The 21,702-nt window shown below is 43.9% G+C and overlaps 1 protein-coding gene across 9 annotated transcripts in view; it reads left to right on the forward strand.

Annotated features, from left to right (window-relative positions):
* Positions 1-21,702, forward strand: part of MGAT5 (alpha-1,6-mannosylglycoprotein 6-beta-N-acetylglucosaminyltransferase) — a 376,908-nt gene that overhangs the window by 312,386 nt on the left and 42,820 nt on the right. For all 9 annotated transcript variants that reach the window (XM_077153611.1, XM_077153615.1, XM_077153612.1 and 6 more), the window contains one exon: positions 12,690-12,839. In XM_077153611.1, coding sequence (XP_077009726.1) covers positions 12,690-12,839 — 150 coding nt within the window. The remainder of the gene's footprint in view (positions 1-12,689; positions 12,840-21,702) is intronic.

Consider the following 21,702-nt stretch of genomic DNA (forward strand, 5'->3'; position numbering starts at 1 on the left):
TTAGGGCTTTTCAGATGTGATTGTAGAAACAAGTGTCCTTTTTGATTTCCTGGTTTCAAAATAATCTCAGGTGGAAAAGTTGGAAATTGCAGGAAAGCAGTTCCCTTCCATGGTAACCAATCTGACATGTGCTCTACCTGCCGCTTTGTCTTATGTGTTTCTTGTCTATCTCACTTCATATGAGAGGCACTCTTTGAAATGAATAAAAAGTGTTCCTCGATCACCTATGAGTAAAGATAGATTGGCAAATCTGGCTGTTCTGTCCATTAACATGAATATATGAAGAATATCAGTTTTGTTGGTGCCAATAAATTAGAACTTGAAAACAGAAACCGTGAGGTTATTATTCATTACCGAAGAGGCCAGTATACAAAGTTCTCCACCCCACCTCACCCCCCCTTTACAAAAGATGCACTGAAGTGATTAAAGGTATTATTTTATTACTTTTTTCCCTTTTCTATTTAGTAGCATTTTTAATTTATTCTTTATTAATATTATCTATACAAAGTTCAGAAAAGAGAAGATTAACTGTCTACATTTCTTTTCTGGCCATTATTATGCATTTCATAACTCTCATGACAAGGATCTTTGATCTGAAGGAAGGGGTGTTAAGATAATGTGCTCCTTTACTGTCAAATGCTCCAGGTACGCCAAGGGTTTTCCTTTGAAGCCCAACTTCAGGCAAATTCTTTGGGAAAGCTCTGGAACAGGAATTTTTCTCAAGTGGGGCCCACCTTGAGACAAGGGGGCCGGCTGTCATGACCTCTCTCAGTGGAGGGCGATTCTCTGGGGAAAGACAGCTGGGGGGGTCAACAACCAGCGCTCAGCCCCCAGGCTGGGTACGCTGAGGTTAGGGGACCTGGCAGCCGTCAGCTGCCCCTTTTCCTTTGCGAACTAATTGCCATGGTCATTGGGAGAGAAGGAGGGGAAGTGCTTGACGTCCTAGATGAAAGCTCTTGGTCATTAGGGCTCAGAGGTCCTTCAAATCATCAAGCCTCTCGTTCCACACGTGGAGAAATTGAAGTTGCAAAGGAATGTAAAGTAGGTTGCCAGGATTACCCAGGCAGCCTCAGGAGAGCCAAATAAAACTTGTACCAGGTCTCCTGTCTCCCAGACCGTATTCTGGTTAGCCTTGCATAGCTTCCCACAATACAGGATGATTTTTCTAAGAACAGCCTGAGAAATCCCCAGAGGCCCTTCCTCCCTGGCTGGACAGAGGAAGAAAACAAGCCAGCGGCTCTCCAAGGACATCATTTCTCATCTTCTCTTGAGGCAGGAAGCAGGCTAAGACTTGGCCACAGCAGGGTGGGTCTCATGCCCAGTTAAGACCTTGCCCTCAGAGAGGTATTGTTCTGTTCCCGGCCTTTGGAACCTGAGTTTAATGGGCATGGGAAGCCCCGTGTTCACACCCTCTCACCCCCACCACCCGTGATGCTATGTTCCTCTCCATGAAGGCAACACCCAGCCCTAACCTTTCAGGAATTCTTCCCTGAAGGCTGTCACATGGTGGTTCTCACAAGTTACCTTTGCATTTAAACAGTACTTGACCATCAGCCACTGGCCCAAGCCCCTGTCAGGATACCATGTCCACTCTTGCACGAGGGGATGAGAACCTCGGGTCAAGTCCTCTGAATCCACAATTTGCTGACCCTCTGGAGTTTCTATAATAAATACATTTCAGGTTTTGCAAAGGCAGCCTCTTCAGTGTTTCCAGCCTTCCATCGTGACATCTTTCTCTTTGTCACTTAGCCATCTGTTTTCTGTGATTACTGCCCAGATAGAGCTCATAACAGAAAACTCTTGGAGGAGTCTAATGACACATTTCCCTGGATGGTGTTCTTGTTTTCAACCTTTCAGCCTGTTCTCTGAGCATAATAGCATAACTGGTGGGCTTTGTTGGTTTAGGCCCATGGCAGTCAGAGCAGATTAAGGGGCATCATTAGCCATAAGTGACTGCATTTACCTTGAGGAGAGAGAAGCCAGCTTTACAATTTAAAGACCCCCTGCCCTTCTCAGAGCGGGAAGGAAGTCATGTCAAAGGGTTTCTTGTTTTCACAAACTGGCTGGTGGTTCCCCAGGGTCCTTTTAGAGGCATTGGTTAAATGGCAGAAAACCCTGGTGCTAAGTCAGAGAAATCCCTGAAACCTGGTGGTATTAGGAAATGGGGAAGTTATACTAACCATTTCAGATTGAAAGAACTGGAGGGACCATGGGGACCAGTTCCTGGTGGACGTAAGAGAGGTGCCAGAAATTTTAGGACTCATTTCTAGCTGATCCCATTTTATGGCTTGGGAGCACGATTAGCATCATGGGTTTTGGTGTTTTTTTTTGGGGGGGGAGGGATATATTAAATAAAGGTACATATTTCCCTCACTGTTCCCTCTGTAATTGTGGCCCGCCAGCATTTCTTCTAGAGGACTGGGCTCTTCAGGAATGGGGCAGATTCTTAGCCTCTCAGGAGACCTGAGTGGAGCATAGCAAGGACCCCCACCCCTAAACCATGGTGGAACTTGGTATACGTGAGCTAGGGACTGCAAAAATGAATTAAATTATTCTGTGACTTGTTTCTGCTTCACTGCTGCCTTTCATAGAGTACTTTAGAGCTCACCTTATTCTTGGAGTAAAAGATTTTTTTTATCCTTTTTGAATTTGAGGCTTCAAGATAGATAGATAAGTGAGTTTCTCTTTGCTTTCCTCCCTCCCTTTCTCTAACCTTTCCTCCATCTTCCTTTCTTTTTGTGTCGTAATTTCTGAGAGAGATGCTTTTATCTGGTAGCTACATTAAAAGGAAGATGCATGAGTTATAAAATATACCTCTTAAGGTTAGCAACTGTGCTCTTTAAAAAAAAAAACAACTTTTTATTTTTATTTTGAAATGCTTTCAACTTATAGGACCATAACAAAAATAATAAAAGCCCCATTTGGAGAACTCCATCATACCCAACTCCTCAGTTTCTCAGATACAACAATTTTAACATTTTGTCACTTCTGCCATATCATTTTATCCATCTATCCATTTACCTACGCACTTACCTACCTATCTACCTATAACTATCAGTCCATTTTCTGAACATTTGAGTGTAGGTTGTATGCATCATGTCCCTTGGACACTTATTGTTGCCATGTACATTTCCTAAGATCAAGACTGTTGACTTCTGTAGCCACTTAAGTGTTTATCAAGTTCAAGAAAGTTAACATTGATATATGGCTTACAGTTTGTATTCCAATTTTTTTCTGTGTCCCAATAATGTCTTTGAGTCTTTTCTCCTCCCATGTTAGATCCCATTGAGGATCATGTATCACATTTAATAATCATTGACTGCGTTTTTTTTTTTAATCATTGTCTCTTTAGTTGCTCCTTCTTTCTTCCTTTCTCTTTTTAAATTGTGGGTACATATATACAACATAAAATTTCCCTTTTCAACCACTCCCAAGTATAGCATTAACAATATTGCAGTACCCTCGTCACCTTCTGTTACTAAAACTTTCCCATCTTCCCAGAGATAAACCCTACACCAATTTTGCTTCAATTCCCCATTCGCCTTGTCCCTTAACCCTGGCAGTCTGTACTCTAATTTCTGTCTCTACGAACTTGTATGTTCTTCAGTATTTTTGTTTTGTTTTGTTTTTTTGGTTGGTTTGTTTTGGGTGCATAGTCCGGGAATCAAACCCAGGTCTCCCCACATGGATGTGGGCATTCTACCACTGAACCACCCATGCGCCCTTCTCCAGTATTTTTGTTGTAGATATCATGGGGCTTAATTTTTAACATCCTAAATCTATACCACTCTTGTTTGCTTTGGTACCAATTTAAGTTCAATAGTAGATACAAATTTTGTTCCCATACCCCTCTACTCCCCCACCTTTGTGTATTTTTTGTCACAATTACATGTTTATGCATTATGAGTCCAAAATCACTGATTTCATGCATTTGTCTGTAGAAAGTAAAAACTGGAGCTTAAGCCAAAATTACAATGGCACTGGCATTTATATTTACCCATGTTGTTACCCTGACTAGAGATCTTTATTTCTTCATGCAGCTTCAATGTATTTGCTAATATGCTTTCCTTTCAACCTATAGAACTCTCATTAGCATCTTCTATAAGGCCAATCTAGTGGTAACAAACTCCTTTAGTTATTATCTGGAAATATCTTAATTTTTCCCAATTTGTGTGTGTGTGTTTGTGTGTGTGTGCACTATATAGTGGCGGTCACATTTCTTTTTCCATGTGAGTATCCAATTATTACAGCACCATTTGTTGATTTTTTTTGGAGGCGGGGGCGGGGAGTGTGAAAGTACACCAGCCAGGAATCAGACCTGTGTCACCAAATGGCAGGCAAGAATTCTACTGCCAAACTACCCTTGCACCCCCAATTTCTCCCTCATTTTTGAAGGACAGTTTTGCCAGATACAGAATTCTTGGTTTACAATTTCTTGCTGTCGGGACTTTAAATACGTCTTCCCACTTCCCTCTTGCCTCCATGGATTCTGATTAGAATTCACTTCTGAGGCCCCTTGGAGTGTGACATGTTGCTTCTCTCTAGCGACTTTCAGAATTTTCTCATTATCTTTGGTATTTGGCAGTTTATTATAGGCCATGGCATGGGTCAACTTGGGTTTTTCCTGTTCGAAGTTCATTGATCATCTTGGACATGTACAGTCATATCTTTTGTTAGATTTTGGAAGTTTCCAGCCATTTCTCTTAAAATTCTCTCTCCCCCTTTGTCTCTTTCTACTGGTATGAACATCCCACAATGTGTATCTTGCTATGCTTGATGGGTGTCCCACAGCTTCCTCAGACTGTTCATTTTTCTTCATCCCTTCTTCTTTCTAAGCTCCTCAGACTGGATGATTTCAATTGTGTTATCTTCAAAGTCACTGATTCTTTCTTCTACCAGCTCCAATCTGCTGTTGAATCCCTCTTTTTAAAAATTTAAAAAAAATTTTAGGGAATTTTTAATGTCTGTTACCATGGTTTTCTCCTCTGTTTAGTTCCTTTTCACAATTTCCATCTCTGTATTCATATTCTCTCTGTGTTCATCTATCGTTTTCCTGACTTCTTTTAGTTCCTTGTACATGTTTTCCTTTAGGTTTTTGAGATATTTAGATTTTTTTTTTAAATCTTTGTCTTAGGTCTGGTCCTCCTCACTGATGATTTAAAATGCCTTAATCTTCTCCTTTGCAGGGTAACTACTTCTTGTTTCTTTTTATACTTCTATTAAAACCCATACATTTTTAATATTCTAGCATGCTATTGCTGGAACTTAGACTGTGAGATATCTGTTCCTTACACTTGCATCCAACTGGTAATATGACAGAGCTTTCCTTGAATGTCAGGAACTAATAAAAAAAAAAAGGAAGAAGATGAGGAAGTAAACCCTTTCCTAGTCTTTGCAAATTTACCTGTGTGAACCCTCTCCTTCAAGGCTTATGCATACACTGAGTTTAAAGAATAGCCCCCAGGCAAATTGTAAAAGCCTCCCTGATCCTTTTCCCATGTGCCTCTTACACATGTGGCTCTAGGAATTCCACCATTTACCCAAATACAAATGTCCCCTCTTCCCCGGGAAAAGTTTCCTTACAGTTGGGGCATTGCACTGTATATCCTACAGCTACAAGTCCCTTGCCCCAATAGTATGGCTTGCCAACTCTCCCACAGCATCCCTTAGTAAACTCTGTGAGACACCTTACATATATAGGGCCAATTAGGGTAGCATGTCCTGCAGGCCACTTAAGAACCATATACCAGCTCCCACTATATACACAAGGGTTATTCTGCTCCCTCTATACCAGGACCAGAGATTTGCACAGGATCATGGGCCAGCTCAGCACCTGAATGATGAGGGAAGGGCCACCCAGGGCGCCATGAAATCATACTGCCTTTAAGTAGCCTCTTTCTTGATTTGATGCTTGCCGTGTTACTACAATCCTTTAGCTGTTTTGTGGAGCTTTTAGCAAGATGGTTCTGCCAGTTCTTGCTGGTTTTTCAACACTTCTGTTGTGAGATGGGACCCTAAAGCATCTCATTCTGCTTTCTTGAGCAGGTTGGACTATGCTCTTTATTTTTATTAAAATACACTCTGTAGGTGAAGTTGTGGATATTAGTTGTGGAAGAACTTAAATGTTGAAATGGTGGAAGACTAGCAGATTCACAGAAAGCAACTGAAGAAACTAGGTGGTGCCTGAGGCCACCTTTTCATTAAGTTCATCAATGCCTTGTGGTCTGTGTGCCCATTTCTGTTTTCCATTCAGTAGCTATACATTTATCAAGTGCCTGCTCAGGGCCAAGTTCAGGATAGAATCACACAGTGGCATTTCAGCTCATTGAGGCCAAACAGGAAGGTACCTCATGCACAGAGGAAGTATCTACTGACTTTACCCAGTAGCATGAGGGAAAGCTAGCTTTTGAAGGAGAAGTGGCCATGATGAGTCCATCCAGGAGAAAAAAAGAGAGAGAAAGGAAGGGTGTTCCAGGCAAAGAAAATGGCAGGCCAAATGTATGTGACAGAGCAAGAGTGGTTTGGAAATGAGGAATAAGTTAGTATATGCCGAGTAGGAGTGGAAGTAGTAAGAGATAAAGTGGAGAGTACGTCAGAAGGCAGACTAAAGGGCCCGGTGGGCATTGCTGAGAAGATGGGCTCTTATTCATTTACCATGAGGAACCTTGGAAGATCTTTATGTAAAGAAGCAAATTGCTCTGAAATTTGGAAATAGGGGCAAGGAGGAAGGTGGATTGAAGAGGTGAAAACCTAGAGCTAATGTCTCAGACCAGGGTTCTGAAGAGCAGAACCTGAGGCGAAGACTAAAATATTAATATTTCATTGAGGGGAGGATGCTACAAGCCCAGAGCAGTAAGAGGGAAGGAAAAATGGAGTTGAGGCAAGGTTGGATGCAAGACAATGTGATGGAGCTTCACAGGGAGCCCCACAGACACTGCAGTTGCCTAGTTATGTGTCCATTGGGCACTCGGTACAACCCTGAAGGTTTGCCCAGAAGAGTGGTGCCTTGACATAGGCCCAGGGAGAGAGAAGCTGGGAGGTTTATTTGCCCAGCTCCCTCTATTTTCTGTTTCTTATTGGCCTTGGTTCACCTCCTAGGGAGCTTTCAGGCTGCTTTTCAGGAAGGGGGGCTCTCCAGCTACATCCCGTGGTGTTCATTGCTTCCCAGTCTGACTGTGGAGGGCAGTCTGGCTCCTGTGAGCAATGATGGCTGAGGAAGAGAGAGAACAGGCAGGCAGGGCAAGCTGAGAAGTCACGTAAGGTTTGTGTCACCCTTCAGACAGGGAGCTCAGCTCAGAGATGATGACATTCTTTCAAGCAGGAGGTGACAGATGCCGGAGTGAATAGAGGAAGGCTGTAGCGGAGAAAGATTTATAGGACTTTCATTCAGTAGAGTTGACAAATCCAGCTTCAACCCTTCAAGGGGTTATGCAGCAGTGGTAGTTATTGGAGGGTTTCTATGGCTAGCTTTGGTCAAAGCAGACTATATGGCTTTTTGTTTCTTTTTTTTTTTTTTTTTTTTTTTTTTTTTAAAGGAAAGACAGAGAGAAGGAAGGAAGGATAGAAGGAAGGAAGGAAGGAAGAAAGGGAAACATCTTTAAACATTTTCTTGTTTTATTGTATTCTGTTTCTCCGTTTTTGTTACATGGGCTGGGGCCGGGAATCGAACCGAGGTCCTCCGGCATAGCAGGCAAGCACTTTGCCCGCTGAGCCACCGCGGCCCGCCCCTGTTTCTTGTTTTTAAAAAAAAAAAGCCACAATTCACCATGCGTATTAGTTAAGCTATGAACTAGACCAATTTTCTGCATGGGGTGAGGAGGCTCAGGTGAAAAACTACAAGTTTAATAAATGATTAAAAACTCTATGGTAAGGGGTGCATAAGTGGTTCAGTGGTAGAATGCTCAACCACCATGGGGAAGAGCAGGGCTCGATTCCTGGCCCATGCAACCCCTCCCCCTTAAAAAAAAATTCCATGGCAGTCAAAGAATTAGATCCCAAGGATACTTTTTAGGACTCTTATTATTGTAAATGCAAGAAGCCCAGCTTTACTAGTTTGGGTCAAAGTAGGGATTGGCTGGCTCAGAACCCAGGCAAGAGCGGGAGGCCCCTGGGCTCAGACATTATGGAACCAGCAAGCTAGACCTGCCGAGATACTTGCCTTCTCACGTCTGGCCTCCTCTGGGTGAGGACTTCACTTTTCTCTCACTGGAACCTGACCCCCTTCCTCATAGCAGGACCCATGCTAGCTTCAGCAGCCTGGTTTTGCAGCTCACTGCCTGGATTCTGGAGAGGGATGGACTTTTGCATGTTCATTCAGCACTTCCTGGAGGAGGACTTCACTAGCCCTGTGCTCCTGCCTGGAGGAGTCAACTTTGGGTGGGTGCTGCAGAATTATTAAAAATGAAAACACAATAAAGGCAGGTGACAGGGTACGTTGGGGGGTGAGAGAAAATATCATCCAGGACAAGGGACATATGTGCATTTGATGTGGGGGTCAAGACATGGCTGGGGAGACAAGTATGTAGATGTACACCCTAACCCAAAGCTCAGATTGCTGCCATTTGCCAAAAAAATTCCTCAAACCACTAGTTCACCAGCAGAAGAGGAAGTCAGATTCACCGTAGTGTTGCTTTAGATTGAATCGTTTTCCTAAAGCTCCTGAGTCAAGCTCTAAATATCTTACTACCAGTTCTGCAAATGCACCTGCCTCCAGCTACAATCATAAAAGCCGAAGATACACTGAAAACTGCTTGTTGCTCTAGCATGCCTCTGCCTTTTCCTTAGCAACTCCCATAAATGAGCTTAGGTAGATTTAAATTTTAATCAGTTTGATTGGTTGTTTTTAATGAGAATTTAAATTGCGCTGGAGACTGAAAGCATTATGGGGCAGCAAGTTGCTCAGCTGGGACATTTTGGAGGCATTTCCCAAGGCCCTGAGGGCGGGGGTGGGGGTGGCAGGCTGTGGTATAATGCTGAGTGTAGGTTCCCTATGACTCCATTTTAAGAAATTTGTAGATGGTAGGGTTTTTGGAGTGGAGGATTTTCTTTGACCTTGGTCTCTGAGTCAGAGGGGGAAGCTTTCTAAGGGGCTGTCATGATTCAGTTCTTGGACCTGGGCTTGGAAAAGGGAAGGGTGGTATGCTGGAGGAAGTCCTCACTCCTGCACACCCCCTCCCCACTTTAGACCTTCCCTTGGGTTGGGGAAAGGCAGGCAGGGGCCTGCTTAATCTAAGAAATCTTAGCATCCTGTTTCTTAAACCCAAAAGGCAATAATGCACATTGAAGAGAAAAGGGGACCCTTTAAAGCCCTTGGTGACAAGAGTTGAGCCTTACAGTGTGGGAGCAGTGATACAAGCTTTGAAGCCAAACAGACTTGTCTATTTTACTGTGATTGTGTTTAGTTACACTTTTTCTTCTTTAACTATGAAATCTATCAATTATACAAAAGAGTTAGAAAATAAGACATCTGTATACTTAACACTCAGATTTATGTGTTAATAGTTGGCCATAAAATATCACAATTATAGCTAAAAGCCCCATCCACTACCCTAAATCCTCCCTTCTTCCTCTCAGATAGTCAGTATCTGGAAGTTTCTGTTTAACATGCCCAATGCATATTTTTGTACTTTTACTGCAAATGTCCATATGCATAAATGTCCATTTGCATAACATTGCTTTGCAACAGATTTACAAAAATGGCATGGTACCATATAAATTCTTCTGCAGTCAGTGATTCATGGGCCCTGCAACCCAAAGACAAGGTTATCTGCAAAATAAATAAGCCCGAAGTATAGGTTCCTGCCTGTTGCTTCAGGCTGCCTGGCTACATGAGAATATGCTGCAGGCGTTGGGGGGCTGAGTGTGTGTAGACCCCGCGATGGTGGTTGGCAGGAGGAGAGCCTGACGATCGCAGGGCAATGTGGTGGCCTGCTGCTGGGGTGATGAATAAGGTTAGCTCAGGGAGCTGAAGGCTTGGGGAGGAAGGGAGGTAGGTGCTACCTGAGCCAGGACTTGAAGGTAGAGGGTGTTCCAGGCAGAGGAAACAGCCTGGGTAAATGCAGAAAAAGTCCTGAGTAGAAGTCAGAGACCGCACCTGGCAGTGGCTCACAGTGACTAAGAAGACATTACAAGGGTGGGGTGTGGGGCACAGCAGCAGGTAGTGTCTGGACAAAGCTGGAGAGGTCAGCAGGGCACAGGTCTTAGACACCTTCTGGGCCCAGGTGCCGGGCTGGCTTCAGAGAGGCTGTAATCCCCGAGTGCTCAATCCCAGCCCTGCCGTGCGTCCTGTCTGGGCATATTGCTGCGTCTCCCTGTGCATGGGTGTCTTCACCTGTGAAATACAGATGCTCATCATATGTCTGTCTCACCAGATTGCGGGAAGATTAAATGAGTAAATATGTGTAAAGGACTTTAAGCAGCGCTGGGTTCAGATCGCAAACACTAGCCGGGGTTGGTGTTGGGTTTTTATTGTTTTATTCCAGGAGAGAGGTGATGGTTTTTCTAAAGATGGTCAGTGATTTGATCAAAGCTTCAATCTGGAAATATCCCTGGTGCTGTAGATGGGGTAGGGACCAGAAATGGTTCTGCCTCTGCTTTCTGTCCTCTCTGTCCTCTCCCCTCCTCCTTCCTTCCCCACATATGTACAAACACACACACCCACGTTACATGTATATAATGCTTTCAGGAGTGACGTCTCAGGCTTGGTCACTCCTTGCATCCCTCTGACTACCATTTGTTTCCATCTTTCCCTCTTCTCCCTTGTTCCAGCAATTACTTGGTTCTCTTTCCACCCTCACCCTCCAAACTAACAGCTGGTTTCTTCAAAACTTGCATTTGGCCCATAATTGCCCAGACACCAACACCGACTGACTTTTTTTTTTGTTCTAAATCCCAGGGCCATCTGGCAGAATCTTTCTGTGCACAGGATTCAGAGTTCCCAAGAGAGGATCTCAGCTTGCCTTCCTGAGCCTGAGTTGGGGTCCCTGGGTCAGATGTGCACCCTAGGCAGATGCCCCTGCCTACTTACTGGGGCCGTGGGTGGCATTAAGTCCCCAAGAAGGGGAGATGGGGGGCACTAGGAATAATGAGTCACATCTGGCTCCAGGACTATATCAGAGAACCCTGCAAATTAGCTTATACCAGGTAGCTGGTCCTTAATTTGGTACTAGCTACAAACGGGAAGTCATGGTTTCTCAACTATTTATAGTCACCTCTGCACCAGTTCAAGGGTACTTCATTCTGAAGTAATGAATTTAGCATCTTCCAGCCACACCAAACATGGCGTGAAATTAAATTTGAGTCCAAATGTTCATTTAATTCATACATTAGAGTGCAGAGATGGACTTACTTGCTTATGAACAAATTCATGCTGGTGCATAAAATGGAGAATGTGGACTATGCTGCTTTCCAGTCAGGCAGACTTTTGATAGGTGATTTTGAAATAACCAATTTCCTGTGCCCCCAGATTGAGAGCGAGGTATAATATTCTCCACCAGAGCTATGGATGGCAGAGGGCAGATCATGAACTGGGCTCACAGCAGCCTGGGGAGCTGGCCCTCCAGGTCAGAGGCAGGGGCCCTGCTGCCCAGGCCAACCCTTATGGACTTTCCTGCCCAAGCAGAAGAGCTATTTCCCCTTTTCTCCCTCCAGTCCTCTCCCCTCCTCTGCGCGCTCTGGCTGTTGGTCTCACAAGCCCCGCATCCCTTACGGTCTTAAGTCACAAAACAGGCTATGGTTAGATTTGTCTGGAGTATCTGAGAACAAGCTTAGGATGGGAAAACCTTGTCCCACTTTTATGTAACTGGAGAACATTACAGAACTCGGATCTTGCAAACTTAAAAAAAAAATACACACACACACACACAAACACTCCAGCTGGCGCAGCTTAGTCATGGGGTGATGTGAAGTGCTTCAAGAGGAACCGAAAGCGAGCTTGCCCCACTCCACAGGTGGTTTTGATTTCGAGAAACGGGCCTTGAAACTCCGTGCCTCCAAATGCAGGAAAGGGATTTTGTTTTGTATTCAATAAAGGTAAAACTCTGGAGGGTTTCAGTGCTAACCAAGTTTTACACTTAACCTTCTTTTCACTTTTGTCTACACGGGTCTTCTCATCTCTCCAGCTGCCGAGTTAATCAATCTATATTGTGGGAAACTCTCATGATCCGAATTAGGTGGGATCCAGTCCTGACAACATGAGTTAATCACTACTAGAAATATTGGCGAGAGCTGAGGATGTTTGTGTTCCTCGGGGACAGCTTAGAGTCTCGGGATAAAATCCTAGTCCAACTTCGGGCTTTCCTTCCCTAAACTTCCTCCCTCGAAAGGAGAATGAGCCAACAGTGATGTGTTGGGTCCCAGATAATTACAAAGTAAGGGTGATGCTTCAGAACAATTGGCTGTAAGCTATCATTTGGTATTCAGTAATATGCTGCTGTAAAATGCCTCTTCTTATAAAAATGTACAGCAGCAACATAAATGCTTTTGCCTTTAAAAGCCGGCCAGATTGTTTTATTTTATTTTATTTTTTTCATTTTAGGCATTGGGTTGCCAAACCCCTGCAATCTCCGTAATCAGAATGGCTGTTTTTGCAGCCTTTAGTTCTTAGGAGAGATTTTGTCCTTATGCAATAGCATGTTGTTAGATGAATGAAAGGAAAAGAGAAATGCCTTCTCCTCCTCTCCCCTCTTTAGAATAAGAAGATCTACCTGGACATTATCCACACTTACATGGAAGTGCATGCAACTGTTTACGGCTCGAGCACAAAGTATATTCCCAGTTATGTGAAAAATCACGGAATCCTCAGTGGACGGGACCTGCAGTTTCTTCTCCGAGAGACCAAGGTAAGTTTTTAGTATCAGTTCTGGAAAACTTCAACAGTAGTTTTGTTTACAGGCTTGCTTCCTTTGGTGTTGAAAATGGGGTCAGAGTCTCGCTTTCTTTTTAATGTTACTTTATCTCCTTAGGTCATTCCTGTGGTTTTCTAAACCCAGCTTGGTAACGGAGAAGTTACCAAGTTGTGGAAGGAGCTTGCTACAGCTTTTGTTCATTTGTTTAATCCAAAAATAATAAAAAAAAGAATTTACTGAAGACCTACTCTGTGCTAGTTGTCACACGAGGTGCTGGGGATACAGTAGAAAGCAGAAAAGGTAAGGCCCTAGCCAGAGAAACGGACCTTTTGATAGAGCAGCACCTTTCTCAGTAAGCCGGGGGCACTTGGCTTATCACTGTCCACCCCACCCGCATCACCAGTGTCCAAGGACTCAGTCCCCTGTTAGCTTTTTCTTCACACCTCCTCATTCAATACATGTGGACGGAACACGAAGTTCAGATGAAGAGACGGCCACTGTGAACTTGAGGAATAGGGAGGGCATCATGAAAGATACAAGAGAGGAAGGATGTATGGACTGTGGAGAGACTTGCCATTTGTGGACAGACATGAGAATCACGTGGCAGAGGTGGGGATGATACATTCAGGAGAAAGCTAGAAACCAACCAAGCTAGTCTAGATTTTGGATAATAATGGAAGATAAAATTTGATAGGGTGATTGGATCTGATTGTCAAAGACATAGGCAGGAGTTCAGATCACCTGGTGTAGGTATCTGGGGGAGCCACTGGAACAGTGAGGATTTTTTTTCAGAGCGGTGGCACAATGCACACAGTCTTGTGGCCCCATGGGAAAGTCATCCAATGTCCAATCTGGTTAATGGTCTGTTCGTAATTCTGCTATGGAAGTATCAAGTGAAGTTAGAGGACTTGTGAATAAGCCAGAGCTTGGCCTTGAAGGTATTAATGTATTAGATAAGCTCTATCATGCCCATTAATAGGCCCATATATGAAGTCAACAAATATTTATTGAGTAGCTCCTGTGTGCCAGGCACTGTGCAAGGGATATAAGAGTAAACAAGACCAACAGGATCTCTGCCTTGATGTTTTCTAAAACATAGGAAGCTTGTTATGGAGAGTGCATTTTCTAACTCTGGTCTCTGACTCTTTGGTAGTGGAGAAAGGGTGCCTGGATGCACTTTTATGGCATAATTGCAATTTCTAATCATTGCAGACTTCACTGTTAGGAAGTGCATTTACCTGTTGCCATACTGTTTAGTTCTCACAATGGCCTTTAGAGGAAGGTAGCGTAGGTTCAATTATTAGTTTTGTTGTATAAATGAGGAAATAGACCAGAGACTTTGAGTGTCCCAAAGTCACAGGGCCAAGTAAGTCTTAGAGGTGGCCCTGACTCCAAGTTTTGGTTTTTTTTTTTTTTAATCACAAATACAAGCTCTGTAGGCTCTCAGCCTTCCATCCTCTTAAATTAACACTCAACTTTAAGAACACTTAAAATATATGCCCACCAGCCAAAGAATATGTATCTCCTTTCTGCCTCAGTTTCCCCATCTGTAAATGCATTTGATCATTTCTGTTTCCAGGTCATTTGTGTGATAGCAGAATAAGCAGTTTGACAATTCTGTAGTTCCTTGGCCAAAGACCTGGTTTGTTTTCATTAAGAGTTTATCTCCTCACGTAGCATTTGTAGCCTAATGATGGTGAGTGATGATCCAGAGTGAAGTTGCATTTCCAGGTTGCACAGTTTGCCTTCCGGTCACCTTCTGCCATAGGTTGACATTTTAGGGTTGTCAGAAAGTCTGGGCCCTTTGGTGGCAATGCTATTTTTGCTATTTCCGTCATTTTACTTTTCCTCACATAGGATGGCGGAAAAAGCTCAAGGTCCTTTAAAATAACATTTGGCAGAGCTGTTTTTCAGCAGCATGTCATTACTGTCTCACACACTTCTATTAGCCTAACCTGATGAACATCTTACTCAGCCTTGCAAATTTTAAAAGAACCCGTACTTACCTGCCATCCATTTACCCTGTTAGAGAATGGGAGAGAGGCCAAAGCCGAGATCCCTCATGTCTAGGGGAGGACAAGAGAGGAGTCCCAAGAGGCCCAAGCTTGTGATATCAGTGACTGCCTGGGTTGCAGCTTGAATTTTGAGTGTGAGGGGCATGATATCCATCCTTGAAAAACCGGTGCCTTTAGAGGATGTCACCTACCCCATTATGTATTGCTTGTTGATCTGACTAGAATACATTAAAACGCTCTGAGTGGAATTGCGACTAAAACAGTTGGCAAATATGATGAAAACGAGGCAATGCCTCACCGAAGACTCCCTGTCTATCCAGAACACAGCAGCAAGCACTAAAATGAATGAATCTGGGGCTCTGAAATAATGACACTAAAGACCAGTCAGCCTTTGCATTTATAACCCTCTCTGCCTCTAACTCCTTCCCCTGTGTCTCTGAGCAATTTAAAAGTGATTTATTCCAATCCACATTGGAAGTGGAGAACTGGATGCACAGGGAGGCAAATGCCTGTGGAATGAATGGGATTCACATACTTCTCCAACTTGTGATTTGAGAGGGAAGCAAGGCTGTTGCTCCTCGAGAGGTTTAGAGACATAGAGAAATGATGGATGCTTCATCAGCTTCTGACTCATTATTTTTTTCTTTATGAGCACTCTTTGGATCTCTGCACCAAGCCCAGGAAACCCTCTGCTCAGCGGAATTTTCCTGGCAGTGCCGTGAGGTGCCTCGGCATCATTAGCAGACTCCTGCTGCAGGGAGCTGGTGAAGAGCTGAGGAATTCTGTGTGACTAAAATCAGGGCTAAAAGAGCTGGGGAACTGTTAAATTGAAAAGACCCTTCTAATAGGAATATAAATTTGGACGCATTATTTATCAGAGGACCACAGACAAGTTATTTAGTCCAACAAATCCAGGAGTGTCGTTTAAGCCAGCAAATCAGGACTCACTCGGGTGGTATGTTTTTCTGATTTTTTTCTTTTCATTACATGGGCAGGCACCAGGAATCGAACCCAGGTCCGGCATGGCCGGCAGGAACTCTGTCACTGAGCCACCATGGCCCGCCCGGGTGGTGTGTTTTTCTTTTTGCCATAAATCTCCATCTCCTTTAATAAGTTTCCTTCCTCCACCTTCCTAATTTTAACCTCTTCATACCACCTACCGCAGTCTTCCCGCGGGAAGGACACTCCATAGTAAATACTGGAATAGGGCATCCACATCCCACATCGAGGGAAGGAGGATGTGGAGTGGATCAGCCTGATCTGAGAGCCAGAACTAATACTTCCCTTTCTGCAGGAAAAGTCGAGAACAAAGTCTGGCTGTCTAAAAGCAAAAGAAGCAGCTGCTGCTGCTGCTCATGCAGTTGGGCCCCTCCCCGTCCAGATTTCTGGTGATCTTCCCCATGCTCCAGGACCTCAGTGGGTCAGGCACAAGTGTTTCCCTTGCACATCTGCTCATCAGGTGACCTGTAGGGCTCACCAGGAAGCCGAGACAGAGATGGCAGAGATACGTTCTGGGCAGCCCTGGTCCCATCCCTATCTATCCTGCTTATCAACCATGGCTCTTCCCACTGAGTTTAGATGTGGCCGCACAACTTTCCTCAAACACCCAGAGCTGGAGGCAGCACCTGCCAGAAACAGATCCTGCAGCAAGGTCAGGGGAATTTGCTTGTTCTATTCACTGGCACATCACAGGGCCTAGAACAGTGCCTGGCTTGTAGAAGGCCTTCAGACCATCATCTAAAGAACAAGGTGAAACCATCGTTCATCCAGGATTTGGGGCTATGCCTCTCGAAATGATTTTTCCCTGCTCTTTTGAGTCGTTTATCCAAATCTGCAAGATCTCTCTAACAAGGGGCACTGCCCTTCTGACATTCCGTATCCACTTCTCCATGGGGCAGCCCATATCCCCAGGCACTATGAGTGACAGTCCAGGAGCTTACTTTTTAGATGGCACAGTCCGTCTTCCATTTCCATTTTAATAGCCACTCCCATTTGCCCTCAGGCAGCCAGGTCAAGCTGGTTTCATACAGGTGGCCAGCAGAGAAAGGTGTTCCCATTCCACCTAGATAGAAAAAAAATTACACATCTAGACACATATACACTCCTTCTCCCTCCTATCGTCCCTGCCCAAATACATATATAGAAGGAAGAGTGTAGGGAGGTATGATTTAATAACCTTTGGAATTCAAGAGCAGAAGCCTCTTCCCACTCCCGAATGCATGCCAAAATGTTCAGCCCATCCTCACAGAGACACTTGATTGCTGAAAGGGTCTAATCTGTTAGTTTTTTTATTCTTTTGTTCATCCAAGATATGCGTCTTAAGCGCCGAATGTATTCCCAGCCTTATTGTAGGTATTGTGGATCTAGGGGCATCTAAGAGTTTTGCCCACAAGGAGCATACAGGTGTGGTGGAGGAAGCACACAGGTACTGACAACAATGTGGAAAGCACACAGGTAGGGCTAGTAATAATGGAAATATTATATTTAATAAAAACTCACTGTAATGCTATAATTGGGGCCAAAGATTCAATTGTGTAAAGTGTGGCAGTGAATTGTGAAGTTAAGGAAATGACCAGGATGAGCCCACTGCAGAGGACAGGATGCGATGGTCAGTTGTGTCTTGGTACATTTAACACATCATGGTATGCAATAGGGAATCCTGGGGTTCATAAGTACGACAGTAGCAGCCGTTTTCTCACACCGTGTGCCACGTGCCAGACCCTGTGCCTGGGACCTTCTGTGGATCCTCTCGTTTTATCAGGAAAGTCCTGTGAGCTTGGTACTATTACATTGCCCATTTTGATGAAGCAGAAGTTGAGACTGAGGGCAGTGAATGAGGCCCTGTTGTGCTGCCGTGCTGCGGGGGAGGTATCTGTCAACCTGGTGTGGAATTCGGGTGATTGAGGCAGGACCCGAATGGCCCTGCCAAGGAGGTGGTACCCGAGCTGACCTTTACCGTGAGCCCTTCGTGCTGGCCCAGACGTAGATGTCCAGCACCTACATTTTAACATTTATCCAAACATCCTCTCGCCACCCCCGCCATCTCCAAGTCAATGAATTTGCGATGCAAAGTTTGTCATTCGATTTTGTCCTGGGCCTTTCAAATGACTGACATGAGGGCTGTATGGGTGTTGAGATTATGTTTTGTCTTGCTTTTTTCCCCCGCAAGGGCATTTAATGACTGGGCACGATTGGTGCGTTTCCCCTGGCACTTGGCAAGTGGTTTGTTTGTCTTTGTCACCTTTGTCTTTCTAGCTCTTTGCAGGCGGGTCTTTGAGCAGTGGAGCTCAGGCTTGCGGAGCCCAGGGGAAGAAGGCAGCCAGCCTGGAGGGGGTGCATTTGGCCTCTGTGGTCTCAACCTTCAGCGTTGGGTGTGTAAAAGATAGGTGGCTGGAAAGGGCCCTCGGGGCTGCACAAAAGCATCACAGATCAGGAAAAGAAAATGTTCTCTCCATACCCAGCAATGTTATGGGCTCTTTTTTTAAGATATAAAAGGGATACATATAAACAAAACGTGTAACGATTCCTTATCATTCTATGAGGAGTGAAAAGTGTGACTTAACAATTACTTGTGAGTCATGGGACTGCCCTTTCCACATACAGCAGCCACTTAAAATCACATAAATCACGTCACCTCGTCACCTTCCTCTTCGGTGGAGGCTACTCTCCTTTTTAACAGTCCTGAGTCAAGGCACTTTATAAAACAGTGAGAACTTAAAATACACATGCAGGTGCTAAACATCTTCTAAAAACTGACAGCCACCACCCCCGTACATCTGAACTCTGATTAAACCATACAAGGTCCTGTATACATGTAGCCGGGTGAAGTTGAACCTGGATTTGAACTACAGCTGCTGTTTATTGAACATTTATCAAGTGCCAAGCCTTGGAATACAGACTTTACATAAAATACCTCGTTTATAGCAACCCATGTAGCACAGAGTACTATTGTTTTCCCCATTTTGCAAAGCACTCCATGGGCTTGGTCAGTTTTCGGTCACTGTGGATGGGAAACATTGCACTAGTGGTAGAAATGTAAAATGGTACAGTTTCTGAAGAAAACAGTTCCGTGGGTCCTTAAAATGTTAAGTATACAATTACCATATGACCCAGCAATCCCACTTCTAGGTGTATACCCTAAAGATTTGAAAATAGGGACTTAGAAACTTGTACACCAGTGTTCTTAGCAGTATTAATTCACAATAACCAAAAGGTGGAAACAGTCCAATGGAGGAATGAATAAATACAATGCGGTATATACATACAACGGAATATTATTCAGCTGTAAAGAAATGAAGCTCTGATACGTGCTATAGCATGAATGAACCTTGAAAACGTTGTGCTAAATGAAGTAAGCCTGACACAAAAGAACAAATACTGTATAATTCTACCTACAGGAATTATCTAGAATAAGCAAATTCATAGAGATAGAAAGTAGCTTAGAGGTTGCCAAGAGCTGGGGAAAGACAGTAATAGGGAATTATTGCTTAAGGGTGCAGAGTTTCTGTTTCAGGTGATGAATAAGTCTTGGTAATGGATGTTAGTTACATTAATTACATTGATGTCTTTGTAAATGTAAGTAATGCCATTGAATCATACATTTAAAAGTGGTTAAAATGGAAAACATTACGATAATAAATACATATAGCCACTGTAAAATGTTTTACAAAAGAGAACTCGTGTTACCTTGACTAAGGTCCCATCACTGGAAAGAATAGATTATAAATGGGCTCAGAAAGAGGCATCTACCCATTTGCTGTGGCTACAGAACTAGTCAGTAATGAAATTGGGACTTGAACCCTGGTCCCCTGTACTCCGTACCTGTGCTGTGAATCCCCACATTGTCCTGACCCCTTTGTGCAGGTACTGTGTTCATTGGGTACACTGAGGTCAACTCCTCCTCCCCCATCCCAGCGAAGTGGTTAATTACAATTAATCAGAAAAGTGGTTGTATTGGGTGTCCCCTATTTTGAATTAACCTTGGTGTTCCCCATTCAAAACTGAAAACTGACCAAATCCATGGAGTCTTTGGAACAACTACCTTATCCACGTTTGAAGGATTATCTGTCAACTGCTGCTCCACCTAGGGATTTAAAAGCATTTACAGGGTGGGCCACGGTAGCTCAGCAGGCAGAGTTCTTACTTGCCGTGCCTGAGAACCAGGTTCAATTCCCGGTGCCTGCCCATGCAGAAAAAAAAAAAGCATTTACACTTCTCCCTGCACATGGAGTAGGAATGTGAATAATTTTACTGAACTGTTGATCTACATGTCGGAATCCCAATCCTATGCCATGAGTAAAGCATCTGGTGTATCCTCTGTTCTCTCTTGCTTAATATTAGTTTAAAATGTTAGATTTAGAGCATAAACTCCCTCTGTCCAGAAATGTGCATTGATGGAACTGGAGTTGCAGCCATGGAGATAGATGTCTGTCATCTGAAATATCCTCATTAGGTTCAGGTTTTCTGAAGGCCAGCTAGATATAAATAAAATATGCCTAGTTTTCTCCTAAATAGTTTAAGCCTCTGCACTTGAATGCATTCGTACAGTGTGTCTCTTGCCTCCATGTTAAGGAAATCTGTAAGCAGGCAGAATGATATGGGATGTGGGGAGGTAGGGAAAAGCAATTTAGTGTGGTAAGATACCAGTGTGCAGCAAAGCCTTAACATCTGGAAGCTTCCAGAATGCTGTTTGATGGTGAATTCCATCTACTTCTCCTGTTGTCATTCAGACCTCAAGTGTGCTATTAGACCTTAATACATCTGCTCCATTGTAATGTCACAGGTAATGAGTACATAGGAAACACGAAAAAGTGCATATTGGCAAAATGGAGGGGAAAAAAGTTATTTTGGTGTTTCCAAGTAATGCATTTCCTGCAATCCTAATTAGTGTGCAAGAAAACTCATTGCCAAGAAATCACATGCTTTTGCTTAAGCATAAATCTGAAATTATGAGGCTTCGGAGAGTTAGCCCTACATGCTTATTTTATGCATACTGAGATTTGCAAATGCCAGCAGGGCACGAGAGATGGTGCAAATTGTTATTCAGATATAATTAAACCTAGGTCACATTCAAGTCCATTAAGCAACAGCTTCAAATCCTTTTAATTAATGGGTTCAAATTGGTTGGTCTGAACAAGCTAATTAAATTTTTTTCCAAGATTTTCTATTTAAATAGATAATCATTGTGCTTCTTGCATTTCCTCCAGAACTCTTCTTTGCAGTTTAGAGCTCCTGAAGGTTTTAGCACATCAGAGCAGGCCTTTATTTTCAGAGTTCAGGAAACAGCACGGGCTCCATGTCTCTGGCTAAACCCACAGAAGACCCATCTGCATCTTCTCTCACTTTTCTTCTCAGGGTCAGAAAAGATCTGGAAGCCCCATGCTTTTGTTTGCCCACCCATGGTCTGAGAGTGTCATCTGTTTTCCCCTGTGGAGTAGAACATCCTCCTGAAAATATGATCGAGTGGACAGATCACAGAATTTAAGGCTAGATTCTTAAGTTCATATTCAAGGAAGCTGGGATGTCTTGAGACTAGTAGTTCCCGCTATTTCCTCCCATTTTTTTCTGCCACAGTTAGGCACTCTTTCTACCCACCCCCACCCCCTCAGCCCTATACATCTAAGTTTTCTAATGATATCACTGCTGGCTATGGAAGACCCAAGCGAAGAGGCTTCCAGATGGCACTGGCGGTTTCCCATGTACCCCAGGCACCTGCTACCACGCTCCCTTCTCACCTTCTTGGTCTCCAGTGGAAACAATCCCAGCCAGCCGCAGGAGTTCTACCCTGGCCCGGCAGCTTCTCTCATCAACGCCCTCCAGCACTGACCTTCCCTGACAGAGTA

Source organism: Tamandua tetradactyla, chromosome 3 (genome assembly GCF_023851605.1).
Source record: "Tamandua tetradactyla isolate mTamTet1 chromosome 3, mTamTet1.pri, whole genome shotgun sequence".
Lineage (NCBI taxonomy): Eukaryota > Metazoa > Chordata > Mammalia > Pilosa > Myrmecophagidae > Tamandua > Tamandua tetradactyla.